Below are 15,958 nucleotides of genomic sequence, written 5' to 3'. Positions count from 1 at the left end.
TAGCGAGTTCTCTTGAGATCTGGTGGTTTAAAAGTGTGGCACTTCCCCCTTGCTCTCTCTCTCTCCTGCTGCCATGTAATATATGCCTGCTTCCCCTTCACTTTCCACCATGATTGTAAGTTTCCTGCAGCCTCTTTAGCCATGCAGAACTGCAAGTCAGTTAAACCTCTTTTCTTCATAAATTACCCAGTCTCAGGTAGTTCTTTGTAACAGTGTGAAAACAGAATAATACAGAAACTTGGTACTGAGAGAAGTGGGGGACTGCTATAAGACACCCGAAAATCTGGAATCAATTTTGGAACTGGGTAACAGGCAGAGGTTGGAACAGTTTAAAGGGCTCAGAAAAAGATAGAAAGATGTGGGAAAGTTTGGAACTTCCTAGAGACTTGTTGAATGGTTTTGACCAAAATACTGATAGTGATATGGACAATGAGATCCAGGATGAGGTGGTCTCAGATGGAAATGAGGAACTTCTTAGGAACTGGAACAAAGGTCACTCTAGCTATGCTTTGGCAAAAGACTGGCAGCACTTTGCCCCTGCCCTAGAGATCTGTAGAAATCTGAACTTAAGAGAGATGATTTAGGGTATCTGGCAGAATAAATTTCTAAGCAGCATAGCATTCGGGATTTGACTTGGCTGTTTCTAAAAGTATATAGTCATATGCATTCACAAAGAGATGGTCTGAAATTGGAAATTATGTTTAAAAGGGAAGCAGAGAGTAAAAGTTTGGAAAATTTTCAGCCTGACCATGTGGTAGAAAAGAAAAACCCATTTTCTGTGGAGAAATTCAAACGAGCTGCAGAAATTTACATAAGTAACAAGGAGCTGAATGTTAACAGCCAAGATAATAGGGAAAATGTCTCCAGGGCATTTCAGAGATCTTCATATCAGCCCCTCCAATCACAGGCCCAGAGGCCTAGGAAGGAAAAATGGTTTTGTGGGCTGGGCCCAAGGCCCTGTCACTGTGCAGCCTCAGGACTTGGCACCCTGTATGCCAGCCACTCCACCTCCAGCTATGGCTAAAAGGGACCAAGGTACAGCTCAAACTGTTGTTTCAGAGGGTTCAGACCCCAAGATTTGGTGGCTTTCATGTGGTGTTAGGCCTGCAGGTGCACGGGAGACAAGAGTTGAGCTTTGGGAATCTCTGCTTAGATTTCAGAGGATGTATGGAAATGCCTAGATGTCCAGGCAGAAGTCTTCTGCAGGGGCAGAATCTTCATGGATAACCTCTACTAGGGCAGTGCAGAGAGGAAATGTGGGGTTGGAGCCCCCACACAGAGTCCCCAGTGAGGCACTGCCTAGTGGAGCTGTGAGAATAGGGTCACCATTCTCCAGACCCCAGAACGGTAGATCCACCAACAGCTTGCACTGTGTGCCTAGAAAAGCTGCAGGTACTCAATACCAGCTTGTGAAAGAAGCTGTGGGGGCTGTACCCTGCAATGCCACAGAGGCAGAGCTGCCCAAGGCCTTGGGGGCCCATCCCTTGCATCAGTGTGGCCTTGCATAGATGTGAGACATGGAATCAAAGATTTTGGAGCTTTATGATTCAATGGCTGCCTCGCTGGGTTTTGGACTTGCATGGGGCCTGTAGCCCCTTTGTTTTGGCTAATTTCTCCCTTTCAGAATGAGAGAATTTACCCAAGGCTTGTACCCCCATTGTATCTTGGAAGTAACTGACTTGTTGTTTTGATTTTACGGGCTCATATGTGGAAGGAACTTGCTTTGTCCCAGATGAGACTTTGGACTTGGCCTTTTGAGTTAATGCTGGAGTGAGTTAAGACTTTGGGGGACTGTTGGGAAGGCATGATTGATTTTGCAATGTGAGAAGGACATGAGATTTGGGAAGGGCCAGGGGAGGAATGATGTGATTTGGCTCTGTGTCCCCACCCACATCTCATCTCAAATTGTAATCCCCATGTGTCAGGGGAGGGACCTGGTGGGAAGTGACTGGATCATAGGGGCAGTTTCCCCCATTCTGTTCTTGTGATAGTAAGTGAGTTCTCACAAGATCTGATGGTTTAAAAGTATGGCACTTCCCTTCTTGTTCTCTCTCCTGCTGCCATGTAAAACATGCCTTGCTTCCCCTTCATCTTCCACCATGATTTTAAGTTTCCTGAGGCCTCTCCAGCCATGCAGAACTGTGAGGCAATTAAACCTCTTTTCTTCATAAATTACCAGTCTCAGGTAGTTCTTTATAGCAGTGTGAAAATAGACTAATACACTGGTTAAGAGTGTGAATCCTGACTAAAAACTTTCTGCATACCAAAGAAAACAACAAAATGAAACAAAAACTGTGAATTAGGGAAAAAATTGCAAACTATACATCTGATAAGGGGTTAATATCAAAAATTTTATAAAGAACTCATATAACTTAATAGTATAAAAATAAATAACTTGATTACAAAATAGGCAAAGAAACTGAATAGACATTTCTCCAAGGATGACATACAAATGGCCAACAGATATATAGAAAGTTGTTTGACATCATTAGTTGTTAGAAAAATGAAAATCAAACCACAATGAGATATCACCTCACACCTGTGAAAATGGCCATTATCAAAAAGTCAAGGGATAACAAATGTTGGCGAGGGTGTGGAAAAAAGGGAACTCTTCTACACTGTTGGTGAGAATGTAGATTGGTAGTCATTGTTGAAAAAGGTATGGAAGTTCCTAAAGAAATTAAAAATAGAACTAGCATATGACCTAGCAATCCCTCTTCAAGGCATATATCCAAAGAAAATGAAATAACTGTCTTGCAAAGATATCTGTACTCTCATATTCATTACAGCATTATTCACAATAGCCAAGATATGGAAACAACCCAAGTGCTCACCAATGGATGAGTAAATAAAGAAACTGTAATATACATATACAGTGGAATATTATTCACCCTTTAAAAAGGAGGAGATCTTGCCATTTGTCACAGCATGGATGAACCTGGAAGACATTATGCTAAGTGAAATATGACAGACACAGAAAGTATTGCATTATTTCATTTATATATGGAACAAAAAAAAGAGTCAAATATACAGACATAGAGAATGAAACAGTGGTTACCAGGGAGGGTAGGGGATGAGAGGAATGAAATGGGGAAATGTAGGTTAGAGGTTACAGGGTAACAGATATGTAGGAAGAACAAGTCTAGAGATCTAATGTACAACAAGGAATCTATAGTCAATAAAATTGTACTGTATTTGAGATTTCTGCTAAATGATTAGATTTTAGCTGCTGATGCCACAAAAACAAAAACAAAAAAGAAGGGTAACTATGTGAGATGATGTATATGTTAATTTGTTTCACTATCATAACTATCTGACTACTTTACTACCTATTATGTATCTCATAACATCATGTTGTATACCTTAAACATATACAATTAAAAAAATTTTTTAAGAGTATGAGCTCTGCAATGAAAGTCTGAGTTTGATGGAGATCTGCTACTTAACTGTGCAATCATGGACATGTTAATACTTTCCTCTGAGCCTCAGTCCCCTCATCTATAAAATGAGAATAATAGTGCCTCACATCTCATGGGAATAGTAATAGTGTCTTATCAGGCTTAAATTGGATTAAAAACTCAGAGAGTTTGTCCAGTGTCCAAAAGAGTTAGTAGATACCATTCTTCTAAAAAAATCAATTACAATAATAATAATGCAGAGAAAGTTGGGCATATTTTCTATTTTATTTTCAGGACCTATGGATTTATAATATCATTTTTGTTTTTGCACTAAAGTCATTTCAACATATTTCCATCACAACAAAGCAAATAGACATGCCTCAAATGAAATATAATGGAAGTTTACTGACGTCTTAGCCTCATTCTCATTCAGAAGGGAGGAAAACTTCACATACATACTGCTGATAATGGAGCAGCCTTACTGAAGAAAATGGAGTCCTTTTCAAAGTGACCTGTCACTACAGCAGACCTGAACAAAAGACTGTCACCTTGCAAGGTGGTGCTTTAAAAAGATTCCATGTTAAGTGCTTATAATGTCCTTACTTATACTAAAAGCAAAGAATTTGGATGGGTCAAGATCACCCACAAAGGAGTTATTAGCATGGAAGCCACTGCCTATGGCTCTTGGTGTACCCTCCTCGGTGAGGGGTACATTCAAAATCTCATTGTGCCAAGCTTTTTGCAGCCAAACCAACAATGTGGTAATAGATATGTGTTCACTTAGAAAGCACTCCAATATTTTCAAATGAGAACAGAAGGTCTCAGAATAGTACACAGAGTATGTAGTTGAATTTCTAGAAAACAGCAACAACAAAAGCAATGCGCTATTTTTTAAAAGCAGAGGATGCTCTATCCATCTCCTCCCTCATTCCTCTGATTTTATTTGTTTGTTTATTTATTTATTTTTAGAGACAAGGTCTCACTCTGCCTCTGAGGCTGGAGTGCAGTGGCATGATCATGCCTCACTGCAGCCTCGAACTCCTGGGCTCAAGCAATTCTCTCATGTCAGCCTTTGGAGGTAGGAAGTTGTTGCCTTAGGAGGGCATGATACAGTTCCTCCACCCCAAAACTACATCCAAACACAGTATGAGTGCATTCCAGGAGCTTCACACAAAGATGTCAGAGGCATCTGGCATCTCATTCCCCAGCTACCTGGCTATTTCTACAATGGACTGGCTGATCATAGAGGGCTTATTTCAGTAGAGAAGACAAAGAACTGGAAAGAAGGCACCCCAAACTCCCTCCTTCCCCAGGTCTTGTTCAAACTGGGGAAACAGAAGAAGTAGGTGAGCTGCACAATATATGAGATTGAAGTCTTCTGATGTCATCAAATATCAGGAAAGATGTCAATCAAATATGACTAGAGGAAGTGACTGGGAGGAAATAAAATAACACTGCTTTTTTTTTATGTTTGTCCCTCCTATGATGAATTCCTACTGCTCAATACACTTACATGTGTTTTCCACATCTAAAACACAGAATGTTTATGCCGTCTCTGGATAAAAGAGGCAGCATGAGAGATATAATATGGGCAATGAAGTCAACATTTGATGTCTAAGGCTTAGCATGGTCTAGCATGAGTACCATCTTGAACTATGTGAGTTTTTATCATAACAATACATTATCTTTATAATAAAAAGCGAAATTCACCCTTGTTTAAGCTTCCAGTTTAGGGTCCTGTTTTCCCTCTTCATCCAGCTGAGTAAATTTAGTACATAGGCAAGGAAGGGCTAGTCTCACCCATTCCAGGCAAAGATTCAGCTTCTGGGCCATGTTGTAAAAATATACATCTGCCAGTTTTGGTACAGCACTACATAATGGGGGAGAGGATGGAATTAACAAACACAGAGAACCTTCTATGAGCCAGGCTAGTGCTAGACAGCTTCTTTACCTTTTCTCATTTTATCCTCATAAGAAGCTCAGGAGCAAGGTGAAAACAACCCACTTAACAGATGAGAAACCTAAAGCTTACATACCCAAGATGACTCCACTAGTGGGTAGCAGAAGCAGGGAATAACTTTCTGATTCAAAAGCCAGTGCTCTTTTCATTTCTTTATTGGGGGTGGTGGGGAAGATTTTAAAACTATTGAAAGCCCAGCAAGGTGGCATGCATCTGTAATCCCAGATACTTGGAAGGCTGAGGCAGGAGGACTGCTTGGGCCCTGGAGTTGGAGACCAGACTGGGCAACAAAGAGAAACCCCCATCTCAATAATAATAATAATAATAATAATAATAATAATAATAATAATGCAGTCTTGTAGACTGGAAGCAAATATCCTCAGGTGTTGGCAATGATTAATTATAGGCGGTTGGAATGTAAGTGATTGTTATTTTATTCTTCATACTTTTTTTGCCTTATTTTTCAGAGGTGGAGTCTTGTTAGTCTTAAACTCCTGGGCTCAAGGGATCCTCCTGCCTCAGCCTCCCAAGTAGCTAGGACTATAGGTGTACACCACCATGCCCAGCTTAAAGACTATTTTTTTTGTTTGTTTAAAACTAATATATGCTATTATAAAGAATTTAAACAGAAAAGTACAAACATATAAGCTTAAAGAATTATCCTGAATCCCACTACACAGAAAAACACTATTAATATCATTCCAGTCAACTCTGTTTATATTTATATACATAGAATGACAGAGAGATAAAAAGATAAAACATGGTTTTTAAACTACTCTCATAAAAATGAGCATATGGTGAAGATACTATATAAATACTTTTTTTTTTTTGAGATGGAGTCTTGCTCTGTCTCCTAGGCTGGAGTGCAGTGGTGCGATCTTGGCTCACTGCAAGCTCTGCCTCCCAGGTTCACGCAATTCTCCTGCCTCAGCCTCCTGAGTAACTGGGACTACAGGCACCCGCCACCACGCCCGGCTAATTTTTTGTATTTTTAGTAGAGATGGGGTTTCACCGTGTTAGCCAGGATGGTCTCGAACTCCTGACCTCATGATCCGCCCGCCTCCGCCTCCCAAAGTGCTGGGATATAAATAAAAATTGTATTTAATCTTATTTGTATGTAACAGAAGAAAAAGAAACCAAGTGAAATTGAGGGACATTTGAACTTTGATTCAATGTTTCTTTATCACTAAAAAGATTTCCTGAAAACTTCTCTAAAATGAAAATTGTTATGAAAAGCATTCAAAGATAGACGTGGTTATTTTTTTAATTCCATGTTTTATTTCCAATTAATATTCATTGACTTTGTTGTGAAAGTGATGTCACTGAGTTAGCTATTCTCTTCCATTCTCTTCCCAAGTCTCAACTTTATTAGATTTTTAAAAATATTGTCTAGGTTCCCAACAATAACATTCTTTATGGTAGCCGTAAATATCATGATGTCAGGGGCATCTGGCATTTCATTCCTCAACTACATGACTATTTGTACAGTGGACTGGCCAATCATTAGGCTTATTTCAGTAGAGAAGACAAAGAATAGGAAAGAAAACATCCCAAACTCACTCCTTCCCCAGATCTTGTTTGAACTGGGGAAAGGGAAGAAGTGGGTGAGCAGCACATGGATATGAGATTAAAGTCTTCTGATGTCACCAAATCTCAGGAAAGATGTCAACCAAATATGACTGAAGGAAGTGATTGGGGGAAAAAAATCACACTGTTTTTTTATGTTTGTCCCTTCTACAAGAAATTCCTACTGTTTTTAATATCAATTTTTATAAGTCAATTCATTTGGACCCAATATTGGCCACTATTTCCTTTTATCACAGATTTTTAATCCAGTATTCTTTTATTGTGATTCACCTCTCAGTTGGCTGGATTTTGGTTTTGAAGTAGTTTTCTTTAAGAAGGTTTCATGGGTACACCCATATTCTTTCGACTACACAGTTTTGACTAATTTTTGACTAACATTGTGGTTTTCACACCTTTTATATTTTTAGAGGAATCATTTTTTTTCAATCAGAATCACAGACCACACACCCCATCTGCAAAGCAGACCTGCTCTCAGACCCCCTCCAGCTCCATTACCTTCTGCCACTCAAGGCACCCCAAGAAGACTTTGGATCCCCTATTTGAAAACTCTGCATGGCCATGAGCCTATGCATGACAAGTCCTAATAATTTGCGTACCAGGAGATATATTTCCTCAGAGAGCTAGAATCATTCTAGCAGACTTCTGAACACTGTCTTTTCAAAGAATTAATAAATTATTAGCCATTTACCAATGAATATATCCAGCTTTTTCCAGCAAGTTATTGTGACTAATTTACAAAGATACATTAAAATAAGACTAATTGAATTAGAAATGGAAAACCAGAACCAAAGAAAGGATAAAGGTGTCCCAGAGATGAATAGAGGTGGCTTGAGTCCACCAGAGTAGCCTTCATAAGGGTCAGGGCACCAGGCCGGGGAAAGGTACTGGCAAGGCTCTGACTATGGCAGCCTGTGTGGGAGGTCTATTCCTTCAAGTTTTCTATTCAGGGAAACTGCATACAATGAAGAGAAAAATACTCATCTGGATTTCACAATGCAGGACACAGAAAATAACGACCAAGACCTTGTCATTGTTTTGGCAGGCATGAGTGGAGGAAAGAGTGTGGGCTTGGCCATCAGAAAAGAGCCACTGGGGCCAGGCGCGGTGGCTCACCCCTGTCATCCCAGCACTTTGGGAGGCCGAGGTGCAGGAATCACCTAGGGCCAGGTGTTTGAGACCAGCCTGGCCAACATGGTGAAACCCCATCTCTATTGAAAATACAGGCGTGGTGGTGCATGCTGGTAATCCCAGCTACCAAGGAGGCTGAGGCAGAAGAATCAGTTGAATCTGGGAGGCGGAGGCTGCAGTGAGCCGAGATCGCATCACTGCACTCCAGCTTGGGAGACAAAAGCAAGAGTCCGTCTCAAAAAAAAAAAAAAAAAAAAAAAAAAATCCACTGGCTCACTGTGCAACCTTAGATGAGTCATTTCCCTGCCTCCGTTTCCTCATCTGCAAATGTGAGGTCTCGTGCCTGTTTCTCAGGATTAGCATCCAGTAGCATGAAAGAGGCACTGAGAAGAGTTGCTGCTGTTTTTATTTTCATTCTTTGCCTTTGGTAGTCACCTACAGTTTGCTTATCTGCCACTGGGCAGAACTAGATTTGTAAAAGATAGGGTTATGCCGTGGGCAGGGGGCAGGGTGCTTGGAATCACAGATCCAATTCTCTAGGACTGCGTCCCCACCCCTCTCCTCCAGCCTTGTCCGCTCCTTGTGTAAAAGGTTTCAACAGGGCCGGAGTGTGAACTTTGCAGGCCCTGGACACTGAAAAGTGTACAGTATCCCCTCATCTACGACCCCAAGTAAAAATAATACTAAAGCATAAAATAAATATAAGGAAGATGAACAAAGTTCTCATTTCCCCTATGACCCCTTTTAAAGTTGTCTTGAAATATCAAATTTCAAATTATTTGCCCACAGAATGGTTTTCTGTATGTTTTTTGGTTGTATCTACGTGCACAGGTATGCATACGTGTATATATGTACATACGTATGTTTGTGTGTGTCTTTGTGTGTGTGTTTGTGTGTGTGTGTGTGTATGTGTTTACACAAGCATCCTTGTACAAATCTGCAGACCCAGCTGGGGGCTCTGTTGCCTAGGAGGTTGCATGTAGCTAAGCCAGCACTGGAAATGACACTCCCTGTCCTGTGGGTTGTGGTGAGGAGTGACTAGGATCATGTGTTATAAAGAACTTAGCACAGTGTCTATTTTGTGGAAAAGACCAAAGACGGCTACTCCTGCAGGTGACCGCCTTTCCCCATGAAAGGCCTCCTTCAAGGTGGCACACCTGCCTCCTCGCTTACCCTTACTCCCTCCCCAGGGCCTCATCTGATGGATTCACTGGCGGCAGACCAGCCCTATGTGCTCAATCCACTCTCTCTCCTTCCTCTACCACTCTGCCGAGACACAGGAAGCCCAGGCTCTGTGCCCTCCATGCAGTAGAAGATACCAGCAGGCCCAGGTAGGAGGGAACTGTGGTGGGCCGACTGGGCCGGTGAGGGGTGGGAGCCTGCCTGATTGCGGGTAACAGATCAGCAGCTCATTTGGTTCTCATGCCCAAAGCCATGCTCCCAATATCAAGTTTATCAATGACATGTTGATTTCCAACTGCCTGACTTATGAGTCCAAGGCCATTCATCTTTGTGCAAATTTTAAAAAGCACTCCCTACCAGCACACCACCATGGGTGGACACAGCCCAGTAGACACCTGGCTTCACAAGGCAATGGCACCTTTGTAGGAGCAAGAAAGAGATGCCACCACATTGCCCAAGACAGGGCTCCCAGCTTGGGGAGGGGAGTGAGCTCCTGCTCCCTGGGTTGGGTGCCTTCATGCAGTAAACAAACCACACAACTGTGCACATCAGCTCTCCTGGAATTAGAGGTGTGATTTATGGGACCCTTCCAAACCCTAATGATGCTTATTTCCCTTTATCTTGATATTAATACTAATAAAGAACTGTATCTAGCAAGAGTCACAGGATGAATAGCCCCATGGCTGAGGCAAATGGAGAGCATAACAAACATCGAACCACCCAGTTAGGCTTTTGCTATGAAACGTACATTCCTAAAATGAGAATGCATTTCTGTTTAGTAAATTCTAATTACTAGTGTTACCAAAACATTTTTAAATAGACCACACAGCTGCATGTTCAGAGAGAGGGCTGAGGGGCCTGGGTGTACTATAGGCTTCCATCAGCCAAGAGTCCAGCACCTGGGGCGTGGGTCAGCAACTCACCTCCACACGTCTCCTGTATTCGCACCACATCGCCGATCTGCAGGGAGAGCTGGGGGGCTCCACTGCCTTGGAAGTTGTATATGGCTGTGAAACAGAAAGAAAGACAGCTAGGTGAGACCTCTGGATCTCGTTAGTCTCTGCTCCTTCCTGCTATCCCTGCCTCAAGTCCATCCCATGCCCACACAGCCCACCTGGGCTAAACAAAACCAACACAGAAACCTATTGCCTGCCACAAGGGTCATTTCAGACTCAGCCTGGCTCTGAAGACCTTCTATTAACCAAAGCTGACCTCTCCTCATTACAGGCCCTGCATTCAGCCTGAGTGACAAGGAGGCTGTCACTCATTTACTATGGACTGACTTCTTACTGTATACCAGGCAGTTAAAATGGTACATCGTTTGCTATGCATGTTTTGCTACAATTAAAAAGAAACAACTGCGTACTAAGCACCTGAAGTGTGGTAAGGTGCTATGCTAGGTGGGAGAGATGCACTGGTGAGCAGGATGGCAGGAGAGCCAGGCAGCTGTGGCCTCTGAGAGCCTGAGCCCCTCCTTCAGCCAGGCCTGGGGTTGAGTCCCAGCTCAGGCACCCCAGGAATCCATGGCAAATTATTATGAGAAAGAAAGAGAGTCCCAGCGTGTGAAGAGCCTGCCATGTTGTAATGCTCCATAACCAGTAACCAAATGGTACAATTAGACAGCCAGGGCCTTGTATTCTAATGGGAGAAGCTGACAGGTCCACCTGCAATGACCTGATGGATGGTCTGGGCTCAGGAGGTACAGGTGCTTTGAGAGCACAGGAGATAGCATGCTGGAACCATGCATGGGGGCCACAGGAGGCTTCCTGCAGACAGGGTCAGCTGAGCTGGGCCCATGCTCCTCCCCCACCAGCACAGCACCATTGGGACAATGGAGAGGGCTACACAAGGGAAGGAACCTGTGTAGGAGATTTACCAGGAGGAAGGCCCCGGTGTGAGCTCCAGTCCCTCATGACGCCCTTGGCCCTGCTGCTGCCCACACAACAGGCAGCAGCTACATCTCCAGACTCCTCCAAACCCGCTCTAGCTGGTGACAGCTACAAAACAGACTCACTTTCCCTCTGAATCCGTTTCCCCACTTTTAAAGTAGGCATTATTATGACACTCTTACCCATCCCACAAGGTTGGGTGGGGAGCTAAGATAAGAAGATACCACTGTAAAAAGGCTATTATTCCTAAAGAGGAACTAAACGTAGGCATGCCCCACTTTTCTGGAAGTGGCTTATCAGTGTGGATCCTAATAAGAACGAGTGCGTAGCAATCACTTATATCCCAGACATGATTCTAAGTTCTCCACGTGCATTTACTCCTTTAATTCTCACAATACTCCTTGCAAGTGAGAAGGCTTATTATTTCCAAATTTCAGATACAGAAACTCAGGCAGAGAGACGTTACTTGCCTTGCCCAACGTCACACAATGCTGGAGCTGGGAGTACAGGCCCATGCTCTTTCCTACTCCTCTACTCTACAGGTACACCTCTTCATAATTACCTCTTTTTAACTTTGAGGACACGGACCGTAGGCTGATCCACTAAGCGACCAGGGTCTAAATGGCCAATGCTATTCTGTGTCTAACCCCTATGCAGAAGCTGGGTGAAATGCCACGGGGTTCTGTGCAGATTCTTTTGCATAACAGACACCACCTCCAGTCTCTAACTCTTCGTTCATCTCTGCCTCTTCCCACCTATCTCCTTCCCTTCCTTCCCTCTCTCTTCCCTCCTTCCTCCTTCCCCTGGTCCAATCTCCCCAACACGTCTGCCTAAACCACACTAAAAGACCAGAGTGGTTCAGAAGGAACCCCAGCTCTGCCACTCACTACTGTGTGATCTTGGGCAAGTGACTTCACCTCTCTGCCTCACTTTCTTACAATGGGGATGTTAACAGTACCTATCTCGCAGGGGTTTTAGGATGCTTCAGTGGAAAGGAGCACAGCTGTCCCCTCTACTCCCAGGTGTGCCCCATATCCCTAAACTCCCTTTTGTGTGCATTCAGACAGATGAAGTCTCCATCCTGAGAGATGATAAAGCTTAGGAGTTAAGAGCTAGTTGTCTCTGGAGTCAGACAGATGTGGCTTTTGAGGCCAGTTCTGTCTTTTCCTGGCTCTAGCCTCAAGCCTGGGGCTGCAGTGTACAACTGCCCAGGCTGTGCCCTGCACAAGGCCACCCAGCCAAGAGAGCAGTGAAGGCTGGCACCCAACCTGTGATCTGCTTGCCAAGGTTTGCACCCTGCCCTGGCACTGTGCCCACCAGAGGAGGGATATCTTTTTGTAATCCACACAAAGGCACTGTAGGAGCCAGGGGCAGCCCACTTGAGCAAGTGGCTGCATCTCCCTAAGCCTCAGTTCCTCTGACTGTAGAATGCAAGAAATAATGGTCCCTATCTTACTGGGTTCCTGGGAGGCTCAGCTGAGATTAATGCCCATACACGACTTGACTTAATGTCCAGCCATAGTAAGTGCTCAGTAAATGGTAGTCACTTTTCTTTTTATTAGCATTATATTATCTCCTGAACAAGGCTCACTCCTTCAGAGCTTTGTGTAGCCTTTAAATCTCCTTTCCTGCACTTTGCAACCAACGGCTCTGTCAACCAGCACTTAATCAAATTAATCCTTTGTCCAAAAGCAAACCTTGAGAGGGCCCTCAGGGGATGCCAAGGCTTCTCTCCTCCTGCATAAACGCAGCCTGTTTCTTCATTCCCTCCGCACTTGGCCTGATTTCAACCCCCTTCCCCTCATAGGCTGCTGTTGCTTGGACATACTCCAGTTTGCTGGTGTCCTCACTGGGTAGACTCTGCTCCCTGCTCTTCCAGCCCAAGTGGTCTGCCTGAGGACTTGGCAGTAGAACTGGACAGGATGGTGGAAGAAACTGAAGCTTCCAACAGAAGAAAACCAGGCACAATGTGTGTTAGTCTCTGGAGCACGAGCAAATCAGGGGTGTCCATCAGCTATGTGGAGGTAGGGCAGGACTGTGTGTTACTCCCTGACCAGCTCCTCCCTGCTTTCCTCGGGAATCTTCCCTCATCCTCTGCCCAGCAATGTCAGGTGAGAAGGTGCCAGTAGATTGGCTTAAGATGTCCTGGACAGATCTTGAAACTGGGTATTCAAGGTGGAGATCCGTATTCATTCCAAGTACTCACTGATTACAAAAATGAAAGTAACTGACTTTGGCACTTAATTTATAAATCTATTTCTGCCTTGGCATAAGGGCCTCTTAAGGCTCCATTTGAAGAAAAGCAGACATGACTGACAAAGGAAGTGGCTTTGCCTATGAATACCCAATTCTGTTTAGTCTTCTAAATGACTAACAGGAAGCTCCGAGCCAGAATGCCCCTCTGCTAAGTTTGATGGCTTATCTCTGTCCTTCAGTTTGCTTCTGACCAGTCTAAGATGGGCCTAACCACTCTCAACTTTTGAACAAGGGATGAAAAAGGCAGAAAAACAAGAGGAAGAAATCATAGCCAGATCCACCCTGCCCAGTGCCTGTCCACAAAAGATAGACAAATCGGGGAAGCCTACCCACAGCCCCTCAGGCCCTCGGCCATTCCCGCAAATACCCATTCCGGCTTCCCCATCATGCAAGGTCACCAAGCCCTGGGGAATACTGACACATTCCCTAGGAAAGACTTGACCTCTCCTTGTACCAAAGCACCATACATAGGAACCAAAGCAGAAACTGGTATCCTGACAAGCCCACCCAGATCAAAGCATTTATGGCCAAGGATCAAAGGGATGTTCCCAAGTACTGGAACCATCTTGGGTCACTGACTCCAGCAAGGACTCATATTGGAAATCCCAGGTTAGTAAGCCACTGGACTGCTATTTTGAGGCAGATGGAACTTCTAGCAACCCTGGAAATCGAATCCACTGATTAGCTACCAATTCTACCTAAACATATTGAAGTACTCTATTCATCAGGAGTCCAAATAGAGGGAGCTAAGGTGAAAGTAAACACCATTGTTCTAGCACAGTGGCTCATAAAAACAACTAAAGAAAGGTCTCTGTGCTTTGTGCAATTTTAGGAGATAAGTTCAATGTTTCTCTTTGATTTATATATAAGGAAACTGAGGAAGCGGTGGGTAAACAACTTCTCCACCTAATAAGATATATAGATAGTTCTCCAAGTCTAAATTCTAACTACTGCACAACCTGCTTCCTAAGAAAATGGTAAATATTTAGAGCACATTTTATATGCCAAGTATATACTCCATGGTGTTTTCAACAGATATTCATGTGAACATCTAGTGTGTGCTAGATACTGTCCTAAGTACGATAGACACAGTATGTAGTACCTACTGTGTGCTAGGTATTGCTCTGAGTACTATAGTCACAGTGATAGATAAGACAGACAAAATCCCCAGCACTGCCAGGTGCGGTGGCTCACGCCTGTAATACCAACACTAGGGGAGGCAGGTGGATCACTTGAGGTCAGGAGTTTGAGACCAGCCTGGCCAACATGGTGAAACCCCGTCTGTACTAAAAATACAAAAATTAATCAAGTGTGGTGGGGTGCACTTGTAGTCCCAGCTACTCGGGGGACTGAGGCAGGAGAATCGCTTGAACCTGGGAGGCAGAGGTTGCAGTCAGCCAAGATTATACCACTGCCCTCCAGCCTGGGCGACAGAGCAAGACGCCAGCAAAAAAAAAAAGAAAGAAAAAAAAATCCCTAGCACTTTACTTGTATCAGCCCATTTAATCTTCATAGTAACCTCAAGTTATTACTCTTCCTGTAACATAAAAGAAACTCAAAGAGATGTTAAGGAACTTGCTCATAGCCACACAGAAAGTGGCAGAAAGCGGATTCAAACCCAGAGTGGAGTCCAGAGTCCCTGCTTCCTCACCAGGCCATTGCTGGCATCACACTCTATTAAACATACACTGGACTTGTTTATATCCTCGTTACATCCAGCCTCGGTAAGGATGGAAACTGAGCCTATCTTGTTGACCACTGAATTCCTAGCGCCTGGCCCACAGTAGAAGTGCAATCAATATTTATTGAACTTTTAAGAAATGCTCATTGGACTGAAGGGATGTGAATGAACACGAAGGGCAGCTATGTCCCTTCTTCTGGCTATATTCTTTCTTGCATTTATCAAGATTGCTTCAAGAGACGCTGACCCAGCTCGGCTGCCAATTTTGATTGCAGCCATCAAGTGCCCTGTGACCCTTCAAGATGGATTCATACCTCATCTGGGGCCCTGCCATCTGCTGACATGTTTGAAAACACAAGCTTCAGCCAACACCAAGTGTTAATAGAGTTTGGACAAGTGGCTGTATAAGAGGAACAAAAGCAATAATGGAGAAAGAATGTAATTGCCCGAAGCTCACTTTGAAGAGTCTCCACTCCAGGGGGAAATAGAACTAGCAGCAGGTCCACTTTGGATTCAAGTGAAATGTGCTCATTGAAATGTGCAAGCAGTGTGCCTGAAGTCTCTGGACAGGTTTTGACAGCCTCAGCACTGAGGCAGCATCCTGACATTGCATCCACGAGGGTGACTGCGATGACCCAGTAGAAGCCTTGGCAGCCACCCCAGAGCTCAAACCCGGGCGGGCGGTAGTCAGCAGCGAATGAGGCAGAAGAATTACAGCCAGAGGGAACCTAGAAGGAGGAGGTGTTCCTCCACCTGCCAGGAGAGAGCAGAGGAATCACAAGAACAGCTAATCTCTGCCAAACACTTCCCACGTACCAGACACTATTCCAAGGGCTTTACGCACAGCCACCCATTTCATCGTGAATCTGCAGTTCTT

General features: G+C 43.9%; 1 protein-coding gene across 2 annotated transcripts in view; it reads right to left on the bottom strand.

The window, feature by feature from the left end:
* DOCK2 (dedicator of cytokinesis 2) overlaps window positions 1-15,958 on the bottom strand; it is a 442,257-nt gene that overhangs the window by 414,785 nt on the left and 11,514 nt on the right. For both annotated transcript variants that reach the window (XM_054487363.1, XM_054487364.2), the window contains exon 2: window positions 10,179-10,262. In XM_054487363.1, the coding sequence (XP_054343338.1) occupies window positions 10,179-10,262 (84 nt within the window). The remainder of the gene's footprint in view (window positions 1-10,178; window positions 10,263-15,958) is intronic.

This window comes from Pongo pygmaeus, chromosome 4 (genome assembly GCF_028885625.2).
Source record: "Pongo pygmaeus isolate AG05252 chromosome 4, NHGRI_mPonPyg2-v2.0_pri, whole genome shotgun sequence".
Taxonomy (NCBI): domain Eukaryota; kingdom Metazoa; phylum Chordata; class Mammalia; order Primates; family Hominidae; genus Pongo; species Pongo pygmaeus.
Note: the sequence above shows the minus strand (reverse complement) of the source record. Positions and strands in the feature narration are given on the sequence as shown.